The sequence below is a fragment of the Dreissena polymorpha genome, chromosome 10, assembly GCF_020536995.1.
Source record: "Dreissena polymorpha isolate Duluth1 chromosome 10, UMN_Dpol_1.0, whole genome shotgun sequence".
Taxonomy (NCBI): Eukaryota; Metazoa; Mollusca; class Bivalvia; order Myida; family Dreissenidae; genus Dreissena; species Dreissena polymorpha.
Window position 1 is genome coordinate 70,638,983 of NC_068364.1, and position 23,985 is coordinate 70,662,967.

Consider the following 23,985-nt stretch of genomic DNA (forward strand, 5'->3'; position numbering starts at 1 on the left):
AACGTTGAACAGTACAGAGTCACAATTGCTAATGTTTCAGTCCCGGTCAAGTTTTATAGGTCCAGAATTGCTTCGTTGTTGAGTACAAATCACGCAGTCAGTTTTGCTCAGCAGAATGCTGCATGGAATGTGTGAAGTCCAGCATTTGACAGAGCAGCTTCTAAAAGAAAATCAAAAAGAATCCATAAAATGTACATATGAATTAGTCTATTTCCAATGTGTTTGTAAGCACAGTTTGATTTTTTAGCTCATCTATTTTTTGAAAAAAAATTATGAGCTATTGTCATCACCTTGGCGTCGGCGTTGGCGTTGGCGTCCGGTTAAGTTTTGCGTTTAGGTCCACTTTTCTCAGAAAGTATCAATGCTATTGCATTCAAACTTGGTACACTTATTTACTATCATGAGGGGACTGGGCAGGCAAAGTTAGATAACTCTGGCGTGCATTTTGACAGAATTATGTGCCCTTTTTATACTTAGAAAATTGAAAATTTTGGTTAAGTTTTGCGTTTAGGTCCACTTTTCTCAGTGAGTATCAATGCTATTGCATTCAAACTTGTTACACTTACTTACTATCATGAGGGGACTGGGCAGGCAAAGTTAGATAACTCTGGCATGCATTTTGACAGAATTATGTGCCCTTTTTATACTTAGAAAATTGAAAATTTGATTAAGTTTTGTGTTTAGGTCCATTTTATTCCTACAGTATCAAAGCTATTGCTTTCATACTTGCAACACTTATTAACTATCATAAGGGGACCGTGCAGGCAAAGTTATGTAACTCTGACTGGCATTTGGACGGAATTATGTGCCCTTTATACTTAGAAAATTGAAAATTTAGTTAAGATTTATGTTTTGGTCCACTTTACCCCTAAAGTATCATAGATATTGCTTTCATACTTGGAACACTCAAAAACTATCATAAGGGTACAGTAAAAGGACAAGTTGCATAACTCTGGTTGTCATTGTTACGGAATTATGGCCCTTTTTTGACTTAGTAACTTTTAATATATGGTTAAATTTTGTGTTTCGATCCACTTTACTTCTTAAGTATCAAGGCTATTGCTTTCAAACTTAAAATACTTTCATGCTATCTTGAGGTTACTGTACCTGGCAAGTTGAATTTTACCTTGACCTTTGAATGACCTTGACTCTTAAGGTCAAATTATTAAATTTTGCTAAAATTGCCATAACTTCTTTATTTATGATTAGATTTGATTGATACTTTGACGAAACTACTCTTACCTGACATACCACAATAGACTCCACCCAAACCGTCCCCCGTGCCCTCCCCCCCTCCCCCCCACCTCCCCCCTCCCCCCCCCCCTATTTTTTTTTTTTTAAGATCATCTCACAAATGACCACCACACCCTCACACTATACCCCCACCCCCCCCCCCACCCCACCCCCCACCCCCAATTTTTTTTTCTTTTTTTTAAAGATCATCTTACAAATTACCGCCACCCCCAACCCTCACACTATACCCCACCACCCCCCCCCCCCCCAATTTTTTTTTAAACGGTTTTGTTTGAAATACCGTCCAAACCATCGCACCCAAAAAATCCCCCCCCCCCCCCCATCGCCCTTCCCCCCCCCCCCCCCCCCCCCCCCCCCCCCCCCCCCCCCCCCCCCCCCGATTTTTTTTTTTTTTTTTTTTCGCTTTTTTGGAAGATAATGTAATAAATGTCCACAACCCCACACTATACACCCCTCTTCACTCCACCCCTCCCTCCTTTGTGATTGAAAATGAGAGTCCCTTCACCTTTAAAAAGAAAATAGATGAGCGGTCTGCACCCGCATGGCGGTGCTCTTGTTACAGTTGGAAACAGTTTGGTACGAAAATGATCGAGTATGAGTAGGAGATGCAATATTGTTTACAATCACAGCGTAACTTAATACATCACAAAAGAAAGGGTCTTTAGAATAATCACGTAGAATATACTCAAGAAATAACTCCAAAACTTAATAAAATTATAACTTTTATGTTCCATTAGTTTGACTGAATAATAATGACCTTAAATTTAAAATCGGTGAAATTTTGTATGTTCCGAAAACAGTTCCCATGTTATCAAAGGTAATCTTTAGCAATATTATATAGATTGATGTTTTATGTAACCAAACGCAATATTTTAATTGAATAATGACTTACCAATCGAGTGCATTCCATTAATTTATTAAATTTCAACAATGTAAACATCCACCAGAGTATGTCAGTTTCAATTTTTACTTCTCAATGACGTATTGACGAAAGCAGTGACGTCACACAGACATGTATAGTTGTCGACGAAAGAAACCCGGCTGTTCATGTTGTGAACAAATTAAACTTTTAAACAATTGTTTATTTATGTAAAGGGATAATATTAACTATAGAATATTGGGTTCATTGAAGAAGTTTATTCGAAACTAATCTTATTCGGTATTGTAAACCGGAAGTACGCAAATAATTTAGACGGGTTATCTTTTTTAAGATTTTGTTTACAACATCTAGAGCAATTTTCAATTTGCAATGCATTATGGGAAACAGGAAGTGTCACACAGGGAAGCAAACAGACGTATTTTGATTGTAGAAAATCATAATACAATAACATAGAGTACGATTCGCTACTTAATAATTACTGCCAGGCCGTATTATTTCATGAGGAATGCATCTACGTGTCATATAGCGTTTGTCGAAGTGTCTATGTGCTCCAGCGCTCTATGATTTTCCATCGCAAAAATAGGTGACGGCAGGAATTATTTGACTTGATAGCCTATAAGGTAATGTCTCTTTGTATTTCAGAAAAGTGATACAAATAAATGGTCAACGCCTGCTTCGGGGGCTTTTGCCCGTATAATTTATGGACATGATTGTGTTCAAAATAATATATACAACTGAATTACATGAATATGAAATTAAATGTTCAAATTTCTATACCATAAATACATGAAGTTTCTTGACTACCAGTACTTTGAATAACACAAATGTGGATTTGAATAAAGAAATTATGTGAAATTTGTTAATTATGTGGATAATTATACCAATTTATATTTAAGTTGGTTGTTGTTATTTAGTTCTCAATTATAATTCATAAATAAACCTTTTTTACTCATAGTTATGAGTAAATTTATTATTCTCTATTCTCAAAATACTATTAAAATCTCATCATCTTTATAACCCATATCATCATCATTATCATTATCATACAAATAATAAACCAAAGACAAAATAGGAGTGAGTGCTTGTATTTGACAGGACTTTCAACATATAAATGCAAAAAACAATTCTTCTAACTCCCGTATGTGTTGTATGTGCAATGGATATAGACCTCAACGGCACCGCTCAATTGATGAGCCTCGAGACGACTGGAAACGATGTAACATCTTTGTTCAGGTGTATAAAGAACTGAAACGATACTATTTAAATGCTGTAGGGCATGTAATTATGAATTCTTCACATGCACATGTGTGTCATGTGAAAAAATGCAAATTTATTCATAACAATTAGACGTCATGTATATATCTCAAATAAAGAGTTACTGTTTGAATAAACTGATCCCGGCCGATGCCCAAAGTGCACACAGGACGCCCCCAATGCCCATCAATCACGCTAACTTGCTTAAATATTATAAATTAACAATTGTGAAAAATTAATTTGTTCAAAGAAGCTGCTAATATCTGCAAGATTCATCCATCACCACCAATCAAGAGAAGTGTACATGACTTCACGTACACCCCATACAATAATCAGTAGTAATAAACGATTCAGGTAAAACCGCGAGCGGGATACGCAACCCTACTGCCATTTTTGTTTTATTTTTTCTTTTAATGGCAGGGGGACGTATGAGGACCCATGGCTCGAGACCGGTGTCTAGGTGCCTTCATCACCTCCCGAAACCTCTAATTTTAGAGAAATCTACAAATAAGCAGCTATTATTATACTGTAAACATTAAGTATTATTTAGTAAAAAATGTAATTAAAAAATTATAAATTTCATTGTGCAAATTAACATAACAAACAAACATCAAAAGCATCCCGCACACACCCCGGACATCAACATAAAAAACAAACAAATTACTCAAACCATAAAATCCATAAAGCACCTAAAAAGAATGTTGATAAATCATAAGTATTCCGAGAAATATATAAATGCATATGACGAACAGCTATATTAAACCGACTTCAACATCTAACCAGTCACACCAAAATGAAAATATTAAGTAATCATACAATAAGAATGTCTTTAAAATTAAACGTTCATTACGCAAGACAACAAAAAATAATAACACTGAAATTTAAACATACCAATATTTTAATAAATATGCTGGAGGTACTATCTCCAGGAAGTGAGAGTCTCGAAAAACATGACGCCCATAACTTAAAAAACCTCATTCAAACACAATATTTAGTAAAAAATGAGTCAAATAATCAAGAAAACTTAGCTGCTTCAGACTTAAATGAAAATACACCCATCGTCTTTCCCAGTAAAGGAATCGGTTTGTGTTAAGATCCCATCTCACATGGACTAAAAACCGAACTGAAAATATACTAAATATAGATTTTATAATTGCAAAATTATAAACATAAAAGCAATGTAACTAATTATTTAACCATACATTTGCTCATTCAGGGCGGGCGGGCGGGGTTATCACCCTTTCGTTTTCTTGTTCCATAACGTTTGCCTGTCAAATACACCCTCGAATGGCCACTCAATAGATGTGCAAATCATATATACCCCAAAACGAAAAACTCGTGCGCTTTCGCGCTAAAACATGCACACAAAACCCGTGAATTATTCGCGCTAAACCATTACCATAATCTCTCTTATAAATAACACGTAATAAACCATACTATACCGTATTTATCAAACCGAGAATAATTTCATTTTTATAAATAAAATATACCAAGACCAGGAGCTCTCAACAGGACAGTTCTTCCCTCAATATCTGCTGCAAACGAATACCAAAAATGCACCGCTCGCGACCGGAATTAGGGAATACACACCGGATGCTGGATTTCGGTATTGTTATTTTCGCAGTGGTGACCTCCCTTTAAATTTAAGACCTCTAAACAACGCTGGGGTTAATGATTTTAACAAAAACGCTTTTTAAATATTTTTTTTTTTAATTTATGAGGATAATAATAAAAATAAGGTGCAGAATTGAACGAATAAAATAAATTCGAGACTAATCTTATTCGATTAATTGCGTCAGGATTTAGGCAAAACATTTTAGATGGGTTCTATTTATGAACATTATGTTTGGAAAAAGTGAACGCGAAATTTAGTACAGCAGTCTTTGGTATTTGGCTTATTCCCGTAACGGCGTTAGGCCAGGAAACAGGAAAACAGGACGAAAAACAAAAAATCGCATTTTGGCGTTGAAAAACATATAATACAATAACATAGAGTACGATTCGCTACACAATAATCACTGCCATGACGTATTATTTCTTGAGGAATGCATCTACGTGTCATGTAGCGTTTGTCGAAGTGCCTATGTTGCTCCAGCGGTCTTTGTGATTTTCCATCACGAAAATAGATGACGGCAGGAATTATTTGACTTGATAGCCTATAAGGTTATGTCTCTATGTATTTCAGAAAATTGATACAAATAAACAGTCAACGCCGGCTTCGCGGGCTTTTGCCCGTATTATTGTTTAAAAATAAAGTAATGCATCCAAAAAGTCAATCTTCAAACGAGGTACATGTTCCTAGCTTTAAAGGGATCTTTTCACGCTTTGGTAAATTGACAAAATTGAAAAAAGTTGTTTCAGATTCGCAAATTTTCGTTTTAGTTATGATATTTGTGAGGAAACAGTAATACTGAACATTTACCATGGTCTAATATAGCCATTATATGCATCTTTTGACGATTTTAAAACCTGAAAATTATAAAGCGTTGCAACGCGAAACGATTGAATAATTTGGAGAGTTCTGTTTTTGTCGTTAAATTTTGTGAAACTACGAAGATTGCTTATATAAGGTATAAAATACGTCAAGGATGTGTACTCGGCGGAATAGCTCAGTAGGCTAAAGCGTTTTTACTTCAGGACTCTGGCAGGACTCCAGGGGTCACTGGTTCGAAACCTGCTCCGGGCAATGTTCTTTTCCTTTTTTAAATTTTATTCTTGATTTTTTACTGGAGCTTTTACGATCCAATGTTTACATTTATCAATATAAAGCATTTAATGAATAAGTTAAAAAAATGCCAAAATCTGTGAAAAGGCCCCTTTAAGATCTAGCATCTTATAATTGTGTGTGTTTTCTAGCCGCAGGAATTTAAAGCTGGTTCGGTGGCTGCGGTATAGTGGATATGGTGTCTGCTTAGTAACTGGGAGGTTTCTGTATTGATCCCTTTCCAAAGTGATGTTATCTTTTGCAAAACTGTGGAATCAATGAAGTAACATAATATTATGTTTTACAAAATTAACTAGAAATGGCGCTGCAGAGGCTGACGCGTATCCCCACGCCGCATGTTTTACCCAGGGGTGCCCCAGGGTTGGTAATGAGGCCATGCATAGTTGAGATTGACCATATTGTCATAAGAGAAGTTCAGTATCAATTTGAAGTGAATCAATCAGTGTAGAAATAAAGAAATTATAGTAAAAAGGCAATTTTGGGTGGGTGTGGTCTATGTGGGCCGGGCGCGCCAGGGTTGGTAATGGGGCAATGCATAGTTGAGTTTGACCGTATTGTCATAAGAGAGGTTCAGTATCAAATTGAAGTGAATCGGTGTAGAAACAGGGCTCGACATTAAAGGTAGTCCGACTGTCCGGGACAACCAAATTGTTAGTCCGGACAAGTAAATAAAGAATTTGCTAGTCCGACGGGACAAGTGGTCATTATAATTGTATAACTTAGAAAAATGCCTTTAAAGTCATTATTTCTGTGGAGATATCACGCAACTTTTCCGAGTATATTTTGTGTACGTTTAATCGTCGAAGCCCGAGATATTCCGATAGTTCCATGTGATACATGTACTACACTGTACTGTTCACAAGGGAAGCAACCCTTAACATTTTTTTCTTTGCTAAGATAACAAGAATATCCTCCCTTGTAAAGATATGCATTTTACGACACCGGTACACACCGATCTTACAGACAATTAAAGTAGTGACGTCCTTTCTATGTATAGAATGATTTTGTTTTTTTAAATATCAGTTAAGTACTGTATATATACATCACTTTTAACATTTTCTGTTTGATGTTGGCAACACACAAGTTTTTGTCAGGTATTATGGCTTTGTATAATGTTTAAAAATCAATAATCTTGAGTTTTCCTGTTATTCTAGTCAGTTCTTTTTGTATTGAAATTGCCTACAATTATGTTTACATGTATTTTGAACGATATAAGTCTTTATGATTTGAGCATTTTGTATTATTTCATTATTTTTGCAAAGTACTGAGCAGAATAAGATATAATGGTCAGGACAAGTTGCTTTTTGGTCAGGACAAGTGAAATTATGGTCTACTTGTCCGACTGGACAAGTGGCTTCAAAAGTTAATGTCGAGCCCTGTATAGGAATGAAGAAATTATGGTAAAAGGCAATTTTGTGTGGGTGGGCAGTGTTTTTTTTGGCCCGATTTTATAGCCGAAATTCGGCTATGTTCCCAATCCCAAAAAGTATACTTTTTTCCCAAAATGTGGCAAAAAATTCCCAATTTCCAAAAAAAAAAAATTTTTTTTTTTTTGAAAGAAGTGTCTAATGCGTATTATATATCATTTTTAATTCAATTACATCTAACAAAGTATTATATGATTTTGTTCTTTTAATTTGAATGATTATAAAGAGTTATGTCAAGTTTAGTATTTCGCTTATCAGTGGACTTTTCGTGTGGAAAAAAAGGCTAATTAATTTATTTTCCCAATTTCATGAAAATGCCGATAAAATTCCCAATACCAAAGCCATGGGCTTAGTATTGGGGCCATGCAAAGTTGAGATTGACCGTATTGTCATAAGAGAAGTTCAGTATCAATTAGAAGAGAATCGGTGTAGAAATGAAGAAATTATAGTTAAAGGCAATATTGGGTGGGCGTGGTCTATGTGGGCAGGGCGCCCCAGGGTGGGTAATGGGGCCATGCATAGTTGAGATTGACTGTATGGACATAAGTGATGTTCAATATCAATTTGAAGTAAATTGGTGTAGAAATGAAGAAGTTAATGTAAAATAACAAAAAATGAGTGAAAATCTCCGACCCGGCCCCACCCCAACCCCCATAACTTTGACCCAGGGGTCAGATCAAAATTCCAAATAGTGCAGGATCGCACATATGCCCATAGCTACCATGTGTGTAAGTTTCAATGTTCTAGTGCTTATAGTGTAGGAGGAGATAGTGGCCAGGACGGACGGACGGATGGAAGACGGAGATAACCACAATATCCCCACTTTTTCTCCGAAAAGCGTGGGGATAACATTGCTGATTTTGTACTAGCGCATATAACATTTTTCATCGAACAACAAGTAACAACAAATTTATTAATTACACAATAGATTATAGAAAGGAAATCATATCAATGGCATTATGCACTAACTAAACAAGCTTTTGCTACTGTTTAGAATTACACTATCTTAATAAAAATTGTCAAAACAGGTACTTAGTTCTTTTACATACTTGTGGTAAGTTTTTTATTGCTAGTTTGACATTTACTGGCAGACACTTGTCGATATACAGACTAAATTTGCAAGGGAACCTTCATATTTCTTCAGCATCATTGCCTTCAGATTGTTAATTTAACAACCCTTTGACAATGGTGGCACATCTGATCTTATAATGCCATTGCTGATTTGTTTATAAATATACAGATATTGACTTTTCTAGTTCTATAAAAGTTTACACATGTTCCATCCAAGTAAACTAACAGAACCAATAAATAATAGGATCACCATATCAAATAACTGTGTGTATAGCTTGGAAACATCGTTAGTTCAGGAATCCCTGCTTTGTTTATTTCTGGAAACCAAAACTGTCAGTTTTGCTCAATAGAATGGCTGGAGTTGTGTCATGCGGCAGCCCAGCTCTTGCCTTGGCAAACAGCTTCTAAAAAATGAAAACCAACTTAAATCTTAAAATTTGATAAATAATGCAGACAATTTCTGGAAGATTTGTTACGAAAATCCAACGGTATCAGATTTTGTGGTTTTAGGCCTAAACTTTATATAGTGATATGTTACCTTTCGGGATATCGGCCAAGTGCGAGCAGACGAGGTGTAAATATGTTGAAAATAAGCTAAAAGACTAAAAAGTTAAATCGGAATATTGTTAAATTTTGTGAATAAATGTATTTCTGATGGATTACAACCACAACTTACCAGAATATTGCTCATGATCCCAAGTAAAACTGCTGTCTGAGAGCGAATGTAAAATGCGTCACGAATTCTGACAAGTTAACAGTAGGGTGACGTTATTGAAATACTGCGAGAATATAGATGCCAACTATAATGTGTAAAACAAATAATTTTTTTGACAAGCGTTTGTGATTTGTCAGGATAATAATAACAATAAGATATCGAAAAGGTCAAAGCAAATAAATTTGAAAGAAATCAAAGATTCAGGCAAAACATTTTAGACGGATTATATTTACCGAAATTGTGTTTGGTAAAGACTGTTACTATATGTAGTGAACCAGACTATGAGACAGAAAATGAAGAAGAAGCGTATTCAGGGGAGATAATTGTGTAATCTTTATTCTGAAACGGTCTAATGTAGCGGAGAAAAACATATAATGCGAGAATATTAAGTGCGATTCGCTACACAATTATGATGTCATTTATATACTTTTTCCTGAGGTATGTTTTTACATGTGATTTAGCATATGTCAACGTGTTTTTGATTTATTCCAAGTCATAAATAGCATCGCGAAAATATATGTCGCGTGGCAAATTTTTTTGAGATGCATCCCTAGGTGTAATTTTATGTCTAAATTTTCATATGTATGAATGGTCAACACCCACTTCACAGGCTTTTGCCTGTATTAAGGTTACCTAATAAATTGTGCTAACAGATCGAACCGGATCCAACCTTAGTTGGAATAATCCAACTCCCAGCTATTGACCCTCCGGGACAAAGCCGAGTATCCTGAGTAATTCCGAATTCGAAAATACGCGATAGACCATCTCCGAAATCCTCAGCGAGATAGATCTCATGTCTAATCTAACAATCGTCATATACGGACTATCTCCTGAACATCCATAAATTAGATCAAATCTTCAATTCAAAACTTTGGCTTTTGGTTTGATAACTGTTTTTGTATAAAGTTTTTGTTTTGAGTATTTCACCACAATTCACTCGCAAATTGAAATCGATAATAACAAGTATTGTGTTTGTTACGATGCATTAGGTTGATTAAACTCGATTTTATAGACATACACGAGATATAATTTTTTTGCATTAAAAAATGGGTTACAGTGAAGAACTCTGAGCTGTACTTATGTACTTATAAAAGCTCAGAGCATTCAAGAAGAACTAGATCCAACCTAACTGATTAATAGAACATTCTAGGCGATTTTCACACTGTTGCTTCTTTATGATTATAGGATAAACAACCAAACTTCCAGAAGATGCCTACATCATTGTCGGAGACACTACCAGGGCAGGTTCGGATATCTAGCTTAAATTGCGCATCTGGCAAATTCAAGACGGGTGCCCTTTACCTGGAGTGCAATGAGCATGGCCACCATCAAATGAAAGTCATTTACAATTGTGGGCCAGCTAGGACCTTTACCGTAAGTACTCGGTTATCTCAGCGATTTTGTTCCTTCTGTATAAAGTACAGTAAATGGCACGATCCAGATAAAAGAAAAAGTTCCAAAGTAACTAATTACCCTCTGTAAAAAAACACAAATAATAATGTGCCTTTCTTGTTCCAAACTGGCAAGATTACAAATAAAATTGATCATAGTTATGTTTAACCTTTCTCAATTAAATTGGATTAAATTACAGAGCATTAAAGAAAATGGGCCATTTCACTTGTAATGTTTTATCCATTTTGCAAGATTGTTTAACTTCTAAGGATAATATTCTGTAAATAAAAATATTCTCAATAGACAATGATATTAAAAAAGGGATCAAGACGATGGGCTTCTTGCATTCCTGCCATTGACAAAGTATATCTTTAAGAAAACTTTAACTTTGAGGCTGTTGAGATGTATTTTTGAGATGTATATGTTCCTTAAAATGTATTATTATTATATATTTTATTGTTTTGATGTGAATTCAACAACTGTTAAATGGCTTTTTTTATTTGCTGTTTCAAAGTCTTTCATCAAGTCATAGTTTCAGCGACATGAAAGAAAAATATGTATCTGATATCATTTCATCTGAACATATATGTATTTGTAAGCATTCTTTTAATCACAAGTTGGATTTAGTACAGCGAATCAGTCTTCCAATGAGAACTTGTATGCAAATAACTTAAATGTCCGTGTTTGCGTGTGTGTAAAATGTGGACCTTTATTTGATCCTTTATGTTACATGTATATCTATTGTATTTGATATTATTCAAACCATAATTTGCAACTTTTTATGTCCCCCACCACTATAGACATATTGTTTTTGCCCTGTCTGTTGGTTGGTTGGTCTGTTGGTTTGCGCCAACTTTAACATTTGCAATAACTTTTACAATATTGAAGATAGCAACTTGATATTTGGCATGCATATGTATCTCATGGAGCTGCACATTTTGAGTGGTGAAAGAGAAGGTCAAGGTCATCCTTCAAGGTCAAAGGTCAAATATATAGCTTCAAAGCGGCGCAAAAGGGGACATAGTGTTTCTGACAAACACATATCTTGTTAATTCTTCAAATTGAAGCAATTAATTGTCATCTTGATTGCAGGTGACTGCAGCCAATCTCATCAAGAAATGTATAAAGGAACAGATGTGTTATATTGAACTCGATGGTAAAGACTACACTACCATCAGCTTCAAACCAGACGTAGCGTGCAGACAGAAATGTAACAGCAAGTTAACAGCCTTTTGTGACAACGTCCTGAAATCTGCAAGTAAAGGTATATACATGTTTCACATTGTAAATGTCTGTCATGATGTAGAGACTCGTACAGTACAGGCACCGTGTACTTAAACAAACGCCACTCGCCGCGGTGTTCATTTCACTGTGTTCGCTTACCAAATGAACCCCGCGTATCTTCTGTGATAATTGAGAATTTTCCTGTATATAAACCCTTGTGTATTATGAGCAAAGCGTAAGAAAGCCAACAAATATATCAGTTAACTCTTTAACACTTAGATAGGTAGTTTAACGTATTTGTAGTCCCTTAAAAAGTTAAATTAAAAATCTTACTAGATTCAAGTTTTAAAGGCTTCGTTTCAAACCCTTGGTTACTGATACGCAGCAAACGGCATAAAACCTGAACAGACTGCGAGTTAACTTACTCGCAGGTTGTTCTGGTTTTATGCTGTTTGCCCATAGCCATTTTTACTTTGCTTCTGAGTGAGAAAGGGTTAAGTAAATATTTGTTAAAATGACTTAAGTAATGAAATTATATGAAGTAAGGCACACTATATTTATATGACTTTAGTAAATAAATCATATAAAGTAAGGCATACTATGTTTAATTGACTTGTTATGAATTTGTTATCCAGTTTCTCATGACCATTGGAAAATATTGAAATTGCTGGAAAAAGTGTTAAGTCTCATTGTATACTACTTTTCATTTTAATTTATCAACACATTTAGTTAAGATATACTCTTATTTGAATCGGAACTCTGGGTTTTAGCGCTGGAAATGGCAGACATTGTGACGGTTACTAAATAAATATTCACTTGTTGCTGTTTTATAATAGTTGAGAAATGAACAAATAATTTTACACTCTTGCTTAAGTAATATTAAAACTAATACTGATGTAAGGGGAATAATTCTTTTTTTAAAGGGACCTTTTCACAGATTTTGGCATGTATTGAAGTTTGTCATTAAATGTTTAATTTTGATAAATGTAAAGATTGGATCTAAAAAGCGTTAGTAAAAAATGAAGAATAAAATTTTAAAAAGAAAAAAAAAGTAAACCTAAACAGGGCTCGAACCACTGACCCCTGGTTTCTGGTGTCAAAAGTCAACCGCTTAGACCACTCCGCCATCCTTGCTCATACTATTGTGGTTGTATTTTATACTTTATATAAGCAATTGTCGTAGCTTCGCAAAATATAACGACAGCCACAGAACTCTCCAAATTATTCAATCGTTTCGCGTTGCAAGGCTTTATGAATTTCAGGTTTTTAAATCGTCAAAAGTTGCATATTATGGCTATTTTAGAGAATGGTAAATGTTCAATATTCCTGTTTCCTCACAAATATCATAACTAAAACGAAAGTTTGAGAATCTGAAACAATTTTTTTTCAATTTTCTCAGTTTAACAAAACGTGAAAAGGCCCCTTTAAATAAATGTTCCATTCTTGTCAGACTTAAAAAGGAGAGAAACTTAAAATGAAAGAAAAAAAATAATAAAAGAAATTGCATTTTTCTATAACATAGGGATATGGGCACAAGAGAATAAAACATTAATAAAAAAAATAGCTTTTGAATTTTTTTAGCTCAAGTGTCATGACTTTCGGGCCTTGTATCCTTTTTGAAAGATCTGAGTGGGATTTATTATTTTTATGCCCCCTTTCGAAGAAAAGGGGGCATATAATGATGGGACTGTCCGTCCGTCTTTCCGTCACACTTTACGTTTAGGTTTCGAAAAATGCTCATTACTTCTATGTCCCTTGAGATATAACCTTCATATTTGGTATGCATGTGTATATGGACAAGGCCTTTCCATACGCTCAAACATTTTCACCTCTGTGACCTTGACTTTGAACTAAGGGTCTGTGTTAAGGTTTTGAAATCTGCATTTAGGTTTCGAAAAATGCTCATAACTTCTATGTCCCTTAAGATATAACCTTCATATTTGGTATGCATGTGTATATGGACAAGGCCTTTCCATATGCACATAAAGTTTCACCCCTGTGACCTTGACCTTGAACTAAGGGTCCGCTTTCAGGTTTTGAAATCTGCATTTAGGTTTCGAAAAATGCTCATACATGTATCTTCTATCAAAGCGTTTATAGGGGGCATACGTCATCCTATGGTGACATCTCTTGTTATAAGTATAACTGTCACATTTTAAATTTCAGCCAACTTCAACTCTAAGGCCGAGGTTGGAGTTACAATGGTGCCAGACACAGGCCCGAAGTCAGGACTGTTTGCATCATTTGGGAGTAACAACACCCTAAATAGTCCGAAAACTAGTCCAAGTTTTACCAGGTACTCTCACAAGTCAGTGGCCTCCATAATCATACTTGTTTAAAAATGATTGTATTTTAAATGATTGATTATATTTTAAATGATTTTTTATTTTACTTTAAGAGTAGAGGTAAACTGGATGCATGAATATATGATTATGTAATGTTGGTCAAGGCTTTTTAAAAAAAATTCCTTCTTAAGCAAGGGCATATTGATGGCCCCTTTCCCCAAGATAAAGGACCCTTTTTCTACGTGAATTTCTTTAATTTGAAGTTTTTTCCCCAAATTTCATGCTTACTTAGGGAATATTTTTCCTCGTTTTAAGTTATGTGGATGATTTTCCCAAAAATGAAAGGCCAGGCCCTATCCCAAAATCAAGAAAAAACGCCCTGCTGTCTGTAATCTTGTACTATATGCCATTCACAAAGCTGGCAGGCATGGAAGTTAGTTTATAGGGCTGTAGTTATTTCAGGGTATAAAAGGATCCTATCCCAGCTCAGCATCAGAACTTGGGTATGGATTGGTCATGAAATCATGTATACAGCAGGGGTTTTTCAGCACTGTCTGCGCCTCCGGAAAACGGAGGCACTCCCAAAGCAAACGTACCAGATCCCAAACCGAAATTTAAAAAATAATTCCCAATTAAAAAAAAAAAAACATTTTTTTTTTTTTATAGAATGAGTCATAACTTGTGTGACTAACCAGTGTTTGTTTTGGTCAAAAATATCTGCTTTGAGGTTTTAACTGTTCAGTTCTTATCTCAGAGCAGTGCTCCAGCTAGGCCTAAATCGAAGGGTGCCGCGCCCTGCCCTCCCGAACCTCCGCCCTGCCACCCGAACCTCCGCCCTCCCCCCCCCCCCCCCCCCCCCCTAAAAAAAAAAAAATTTTTTTTTTTTTTTTTTTTTACATATGATAATTTGTAATTATTATAATCCTCATTGTAGACATTATATTTGAATGGTTTAATAATAATGGGAATAATACAATTATTTATAACATATAATTTAACATGCAATAGGAAGCATTCCAGAAACACTTGGCGCTCGAACGTGCCCTTTTCACAAAATACTGCGCGTCGAAAGTGCCCTTTTGACAAAAAAGCCCCCCTGCCCTTTTCAAATCCTAGCTGGAGCACTGCAGAGTTTAACTGTAACTGAAAAACAAAACTGCAATACTTGAATAAATGTTAAACATGCCCAATATTGCATCTGTTTATATAAAGAAGACAAAATAACAAATAAAACCAAATTTATTTGTTAAACCACTGAATTATTTAAGCATGATAAATTCACAATTTTTTTCCCAAATGAGCCGTTCCATCGAAGCAAAAATTCCCAAAATGGCCAATTTTGTCGATAAAAAATTCCCAATTTGGTCCGACTCCTTTTCCCAAAATAGGCAGAAAAACCCCTGACAGCCATTCCCTTCAAGTCACTGATTTGTACCCTTTCCCCATAACAAGCAAAGTGAAAATGGCTTTTGCAACATGCATTAAACTGGAGCCGCCGGCAAGTAACTCGCAGTCTGTTCATCTTAGGAGTAAAGGGTAAAGTAGGTCAGTTGTCAGTTACCGCGATCAGTGCAGTAACATTTCAACTGGACGAAGATGACAAAAATGCTTGAGTTATCTAAGGTCTGGAAATATCGTGGTTTCCATATCATATCTACTTCTTTAACTCTTAGTAGAAAAATAATAACTAAAATGTCATAGACTATCTGAGAAAATGTTATTCACTGACAGAAATGAATGTTCATTGAAGATTGTACCTTGTTTTAATATTCTGTTTGAATGTTCAGTACTCCTATTACTATATATTTAAATGTTTATACCATACACATTATATTATCAGATAATTAATTGAAAATAAATTGAGGGAATATCATTATTAATAAATATTTACTCTATTAAATGTCTTCTATTTCACATTTATTGAAATCACATTCACATAATCCATATGCAGCTACTTGTATCACCAGGTGCAGGCCTTTTCCTGGAAAATCCACAGGTCTGTTAAACGGACCCATTCCCAAAGCGGAATTTAAAAAAGAATCCCAATTTATATATATAAAAATTTTTTGGAAAAAGTGTCTTATGATTATTATATCTTAATTTTATTTGAATTAAACCTAGCAAAATACATAACTATTATTCATATGGTTTTTTAGCTCATCTATTTTTTGAAAAAAAATTATGAGCTATTGTCATCACCTTGGCGTTGGCGTCGGCGTCCGGTTAAGTTTTGCGTTTAGGTCCACTTTTCTCAGAAAGTATCAATGCTATTGCATTCAAACTTGGTACACTTACTTACTATCATGAGGGGACTGGGCAGGCAAAGTTAGATAACTCTGGCGTGCATTTTGACAGAATTATGTGCCCTTTTTATACTTAAAAAATTGAAAATTTTGGTTAAGTTTTGCGTTTAGTTCCACTTTTCTCAGTAAGTATCAATGCTATTGCATTCAAACTTGGTACACTTACTTACTATCATGAGGGGACTGGGCAGGCAAAGTTAGATAACTCTGGCATGCATTTTGACAGAATTATGTGCCCTTTTTATACTTAGAAAATTGACAATTTTGGTTAAGTTTTGTGTTTAGGTCCATTTTATTCCTTAAGCATCAAAGCTATTGCTTTCATACTTGCAACACTTACTAACTATCATAAGGGGACTGTGCAGGCAAAGTAATGTAACTCTGACTGGCATTTTGACAGAATTATGTGCCCTTTTTATACTTAGAAAATTGAAAATTTGATTAAGTTTTGTGTTTAGGTCCACTTTATTCCTACAGTATCAAAGCTATTGCTTTCATACTTGCAAGATTTATGAACTATCATAAGGGGACGGTGCAAGCAAAGTTATGTAACTCTGACTGGCATTTGGACGGAATTATGGGCCCTTTATACTTAGAAAATTGAAAATTTGGTTAAGATTTATGTTTTGGTCCACTTTACCCCTAAAGTATCATAGATATTGCTTTCATACTTGGAACACTCACAAACTATCATAAGGGTACAGTAAAAGGACAAGTTGCATAACTCTGGTTGTCATTGTTACGGAATTATGGCCCTTTTTTGACTTAGTAACTTTTAATATATGGTTAAATTTTGTGTTTCGATCCACTCGAAGTATCAAGGCTATTGCTTTCAAACTTCAAATACTTACATGCTATGATGAGGTTACTGTACCTGGCAACTTGAATTTTACTTTGACCTTTGAATGACCTTGACTCTCAAGGTCAAATTATTAAATTTTGCTAAAATTGCCATAACTTCTTTATTTATGATTAGATTTGATTGATACTTTGATGAAACTACTCTTACCTGACATACCACAATAGACTTCACCCAAACCATCCCCCGTGCCCTCCCCCCCCCCCCCTCCCCCCTCCCCCCCCCCTAATTTTTTTTTTTTTTTTTTTTTTTTTTAAGATCATCTCACAAATGACCACCACACCCTCACACTATACCCCCCCCCCCCACCCCGCCCCCCCCCCCCCAATTATTTTTTTTTGATTTTTTTTTTTTTTTTTTTTTTAAGATCATCTCACAAATTATCACCACACCCTCACACTATACCCCCCCCCCCCCCATTTTTTTTTTAAAACGGTTATGTTTGAAATACCGTCCAACCATCGCACCCAAAACCCCCAACCCCCCCCCCCCCCCCCGATTTTTTTTTTTTTTTTTTTTTTTTTCGCTTTTTTGGAAGATAATGTAATAAATGCCCACAACCCCACACTATACACCCCTCTTCACTCCACTCCTCCCTCCTTTGTGATTGAAAATGAGAGTCCCTTCACCTTTAAAAAGATAATAGATGAGCGGTGCTCTTGTTTTTATTTGAATTGTCATAGAGAATTATTTTAAATTAGTTTTTCTTAAATCAGTTGACTTTTTGCCCGGAAAAAATCTCAAATCTGAAAATGCATTTTTGTCCCAAAATGGCAAGGAAAAGGCTTGAGTAGTGAACAATTTTCCCATGTCAGATAGTCCGTACTCAAGGTTGAGGAGACTTACCTGTTTGAGTTATAGAGGGCACATTTTAATACTGCATTGAAGCAGGAACCCACATGTGCTCCAGTTATATATGCTTGAGTGAAGGAAATATTCATGATTATGCCAGGAATTTTCGATTGTTCAAGCTACCGCAAGAAGTGATACTTTATACATTTTCTTGGTGATTGTAAAATTTTAAGATCACCACATTAGCCGCATAGAGTGACTGAGTTCTTTCAGTAAAAGATCAAATAGGTAAATTGACTGCCATGATCTGACTTATATACTGTTTTAGTAAGAAAATCAAAGAAAAAAGCTAAAAAATGAAACATTGAGTGAAATAAGGAACATCATATTACCAGGCCTTCAACTGTTCCTATTTTTTCCAACTTTTCCCACTTTTTCCTACTTTTTTATTTGCTTCCTACTTTTTCCTATTTTTGCAAACTACTTTTTGATGAAGAAAAAAAAATTTGTTTGTAAGTTGTATTTTCAGAATGTATAAGCTGTAAAAATGACAAGTTTCTGTTGAGGAAAGGTGTGGCAAGCATCTCCAGCCATCTGATGTAAACTGTGGTTTTTAAGGTCAGTATTGGAGTTATTGATTATATAGGACTGCTAGTTTTTATATGGGTTAAACTCCAAAAGCATCCGGAAAAACTTAATTATATATGTAATCCAATGTTGCACTGCTGAGGGTATTTGGTTACTTTCAAATAGACAATTCTAACATCAAATATTATCATCAAAAACACTATATGATCAGGGTGACCACACATTCTGGAAAACAGAGAAAATTTTCAGTTAAAAAATCCCTGCAGAGAAAAATCGGGAAATTTCAAAATTTTCAAAAAAAGGAGTTAAAAGGGTATTATAAAAAAATTGGACTACTGGTATTTTCTCTCTCTGATATTCAACAGATGTAAATCTTCAAGCATCTCATTTGTTTGTGCAAGCTTGAATATATTTGCCTTTAAAATGTTCTGGTTCATCTGTAGATGTAACAAGTAACAATAAACAAACAAAAAGTGTGACCACTATGAAGGTGCTTTCCATTAAAGTATTAACTGATATTATTATAACTAATTATGTGTTTGTGTGTTTAAAATTTGAAAGCAACAAATATCTTAAAGCTATGACCAGCACATGATGTTTAAACAAATCATGCCATTTGCTGCAGCTTTATCTGTTTTTTTGTCACTTACTTGTAACATTATCCTGGTGTAAGATGATGCAAATACTGCATGCTTCTAATGTTCTAACAATAATTTTGTCCTAAGATTATATTTTAATGAATGCAAAATATAATTTTGGACTTAGTTATAGTTTAGATAAGGTTTACATGAACATTATATGGTAGTATGGATTTACCATGCGTTGACAGGAGTTGACCCAACTTAATTTTTTTGTAGAATAGTGTTATATTGATAATGTGAATCTAAATGCTTGAGTACAGACTTGTACGGCATGTTTTATAATGGAGTAAGCTGTGTGCTGTGAGATGATCTCAATTATGCTAACAACATTATAAAAACATGATTCTGTAATCATGTTACTAATAAAATAAAAAACAATTTAGGCTGTGAGCATCACTGGCTGCACCTTTCAACTACAGAAGCTTGTCATGCAACAGCAACTAAGATATCTACAACACATTAGCTTTCTGAATGGTGAGAATAATCATCTGTAAAGGTAAGAGTTGGTTTACACAGATATATAAGATGTGGATATCCTTCCTATTAATCCTACTTTTGTAATTGATAATCTTCCTACTTTTCCTACTTTTTCTTCATAAAACCTCCTATTTTTTTCCTACTTTTCTATCGGAAACCAGTTAAAGGTCTGTATTACAGTCTTGCTCTCTACCAATTGACTTAGTTGTTCTGGTACAAACATGTTCTAACAGGTCCCAAACATGTGACTCGTTCAGGGAAAATTGGGCTAAATCCATGTGCATTAAGTTTCATCCCAGAATAGGCTGTTCAGTCTGTACAGGGTAATCAGGGACAACACTTCTCTTTTATGGTATTTTATTGCAGCCTGTTCTGTCTGTACAGGGTAATCAGGGACAACACTTCACTTTTATGGTATTTTATTGCAGCCTGTTCTGTCTGTACAGGGTAATCAGGGACAACACTTCACTTTTATGTTATTTTATTGCAGCCTGTTCTGTCTGTACAGAGTAATCAAGGACAACACTTCACTTTTATGGTATTTTATTGCAGCCTGTTCAGTCTGTACAGAGTAATCAAGGACAACACTTCACTTTTATGGTATTTTATTGCAGCCTGTTCAGTCTGTACACGGTAATCAGGGACAACACTTCACTTTTATGGTATTTTATTGCAGCCTGTTCAGTCTGTACAGGGTAATCAGGGACAGCACTTCACTTTTATGGTATTTTATTGCAGCCTGTTCTGTCTGTACAGAGTAATCAAGGACAACACTTCACTTTAATGGTATTTTATTGCAGCCTGTTCAGTTTGTACAGGGTAATCAGGGACAACACTTCACTTTTATGGTATTTTATTGCAGCCTGTACAGGGTAATCAAGGACAACACTTCACTTTAATGGTATTTTATTGCAGCCTGTTCAGTCTGTACAGAGTAATCAAGGACAACACTTCACTTTTATGGTATTTTATTGCAGCCTGTTCAGTCTGTACAGGGTAATCAGGGACAGCACTTCACTTTTATGGTATTTTATTGCAGCCTGTTCTGTCTGTACAGAGTAATCAAGGACAACACTTCACTTTAATGGTATTTTATTGCAGCCTGTTCAGTCTGTACAGAGTAATCAAGGACAACACTTCACTTTTATGGTATTTTATTGCAACCTGTTCAGTCTGTACAGAGTAATCAAGGACAACACTTCACTTTAATGGTATTTTATTGCAGCCTGTTCAGTCTGTACAGGGTAATCAGGGACAACACTTCACTTTTATGGTATTTTATTGCAGGCTGTTCAGTCTGTATAGGGTAATCAGGGACAGCACTTCACTTTTATGGTATTTTATTGCAGCCTGTTCAGTCTGTACAGGGTAATCAGGGACAACACTTCACTTTTATGGTATTTTATTGCAGCCTGTTCAGTCTGTACAGAGTAATCAAGGACAACACTTCACTTTAATGGTATTTTATTGCAGCCTGTTCAGTCTGTACAGGGTAATCAGGGACAACACTTCACTTTTATGGTATTTTATTGCAGCCTGTTCAGTCTGTACAGGGTAATCAGGGACAGCACTTCACTTTTATGGTATTTTATTGCAGCCTGTTCAGTCTGTATAGGGTAATCAGGGACAGCACTTCACTTTTATGGTATTTTATTGCAGCCTGTTCAGTCTGTACAGGGTAATCAGGGACAACACTTCACTTTTATGGTATTTTATTGCAGCCTGTTCAGTCTGTACAGGGTAATCAGGGACAACACTTCACTTTTATGGTATTTTATTGCAGCCTGTTCAGTCTGTACAGGGTAATCAGGGACAACACTTCGCTTTTATGGTATTTTATTGCAGCCTGTTCAGTCTGTACAGGGTAATCAGGGACAACACTTCACTTTTATGGTATTTTATTGCCGCCTGTTCAGTCTGTATAGGGTAATCAGGGACAGCACTTCACTTTTATGGTATTTTATTGCAGCCTGTTCAGTCTGTATAGGGTAATCAGGGACAACACTTCACTTTTATGGTATTTTATTGCAGCCTGTTTAGTCTGTACAGGGTAATCAGGGACAACACTTCACTTTAATGGTATTTTATTGCAGCCTGTTCAGTCTGCACAGGGTGATTAGGGACAACACTTCACTTTTATGGTATTTTATTGCAGCCTGTTTAGTCTGTACAGGGTAATCAGGGACAACACTTCACTTTAATGGTATTTTATTGCAGCCTGTTCAGTCTGTACACGGTAATCAGGGACAACACTTCACTTTTATGGTATTTTATTGCAGCCTGTTTAGTCTGTACAGGGTAATCAGGGACAACACTTCGCTTTTATGGTATTTTATTGCAGCCTGTTCAGTCTGTACACGGTAATCAGGGACACCACTTCACTTTAATGGTATTTTATTGCAGCCTGTTTAGTCTGTACAGGGTAATCAGGGACAACACTTCGCTTTTATGGTATTTTATTGCAGCCTGTTCAGTCTGTACAGGATAATCAGGGACACCACTTCACTTTTATGGTATTTTATTGCAGCCTATTCAGTCTGTACAGGGTAATCAGGGACAACACTTCACTTTTATGGTATTTTATTGCAGCCTGTTTAGTCTGTACAGGGTAATCAGGGACAACACTTCACTTTTATTGCAGCCTGTTCAGTCTGTACAGGGTAATCAGGGACAGCACTTCACTTTAATGGTATTTTATTGCAGCCTGTTTAGTCTGTACAGGGTAATCAGGGACAACACTTCGCTTTTATGGTATTTTATTGCAGCCTGTTCAGTCTGTACAGGATAATCAGGGACACCACTTCACTTTTATGGTATTTTATTGCAGCCTGTTCAGTCTGTACAGGGTAATCAGGGACAACACTTCGCTTTTATGGTATTTTATTGCAGCCTGTTCAGTCTGTACAGGATAATCAGGGACACCACTTCACTTTTATGGTATTTTATTGCAGCCTGTTTAGTCTGTACAGGGTAATCAGGGACAACACTTCACTTTTATGGTATTTTATTGCAGCCTGTTTAGTCTGTACAGGGTAATCAGGGACAACACTTCGCTTTTATGGTATTTTATTGCAGCCTGTTCAGTCTGTACAGGGTAATCAGGGACAACACTTCACTTTTATGGTATTTTATTGCAGCCTGTTTAGTCTGTACAGGGTAATCAGGGACAACACTTCACTTTTATTGCAGCCTGTTCAGTCTGTACAGGGTAATCAGGGACAGCACTTCACTTTAATGGTATTTTATTGCAGCCTGTTTAGTCTGTACAGGGTAATCAGGGACAACACTTCGCTTTTATGGTATTTTATTGCAGCCTGTTTAGTCTGTACAGGGTAATCAGGGACAACACTTCACTTTTATGGTATTTTATTGCCGCCTGTTCAGTCTGTATAGGGTAATCAGGGACAGCACTTCACTTTTATGGTATTTTATTGCAGCCTGTTCAGTCTGTATAGGGTAATCAGGGACAACACTTCACTTTTATGGTATTTTATTGCAGCCTGTTTAGTCTGTACAGGGTAATCAGGGACAACACTTCACTTTAATGGTATTTTATTGCAGCCTGTTCAGTCTGCACAGGGTGATTAGGGACAACACTTCACTTTTATGGTATTTTATTGCAGCCTGTTTAGTCTGTACAGGGTAATCAGGGACAACACTTCACTTTAATGGTATTTTATTGCAGCCTGTTCAGTCTGTACACGGTAATCAGGGACAACACTTCACTTTTATGGTATTTTATTGCAGCCTGTTTAGTCTGTACAAGGTAATCAGGGACAACACTTCGCTTTTATGGTATTTTATTGCAGCCTGTTCAGTCTGTACACGGTAATCAGGGACACCACTTCACTTTAATGGTATTTTATTGCAGCCTGTTTAGTCTGTACAGGGTAATCAGGGACAACACTTCACTTTTATGGTATTTTATTGCAGCCTGTTCAGTCTGTACAGGGTAATCAGGGACACCACTTCACTTTTATGGTATTTTATTGCAGCCTGTTTAGTCTGTACAGGGTAATCAGGGACAACACTTCACTTTTATGGTATTTTATTGCAGCCTGTTTAGTCTGTACAGGGTAATCAGGGACAACACTTCGC

At 35.8% G+C, this 23,985-nt stretch overlaps 1 protein-coding gene across 3 annotated transcripts in view; it reads left to right on the forward strand.

Moving 5' to 3' along the window:
* LOC127847112 (ubiquitin carboxyl-terminal hydrolase 37-like) overlaps window positions 1-23,985 on the forward strand; it is an 82,814-nt gene that overhangs the window by 10,866 nt on the left and 47,963 nt on the right. For 2 of the 3 annotated variants that reach the window (XM_052378743.1, XM_052378745.1), the window contains exons 2-4: window positions 10,512-10,700; window positions 11,811-11,982; window positions 14,109-14,250. In XM_052378743.1, the coding sequence (XP_052234703.1) occupies window positions 10,536-10,700; window positions 11,811-11,982; window positions 14,109-14,250 (479 nt within the window). In that variant the 5' untranslated portion in view covers window positions 10,512-10,535. The remainder of the gene's footprint in view (window positions 1-10,511; window positions 10,701-11,810; window positions 11,983-14,108; window positions 14,251-23,985) is intronic. The other variant, XM_052378744.1, reaches the window with a different exon arrangement.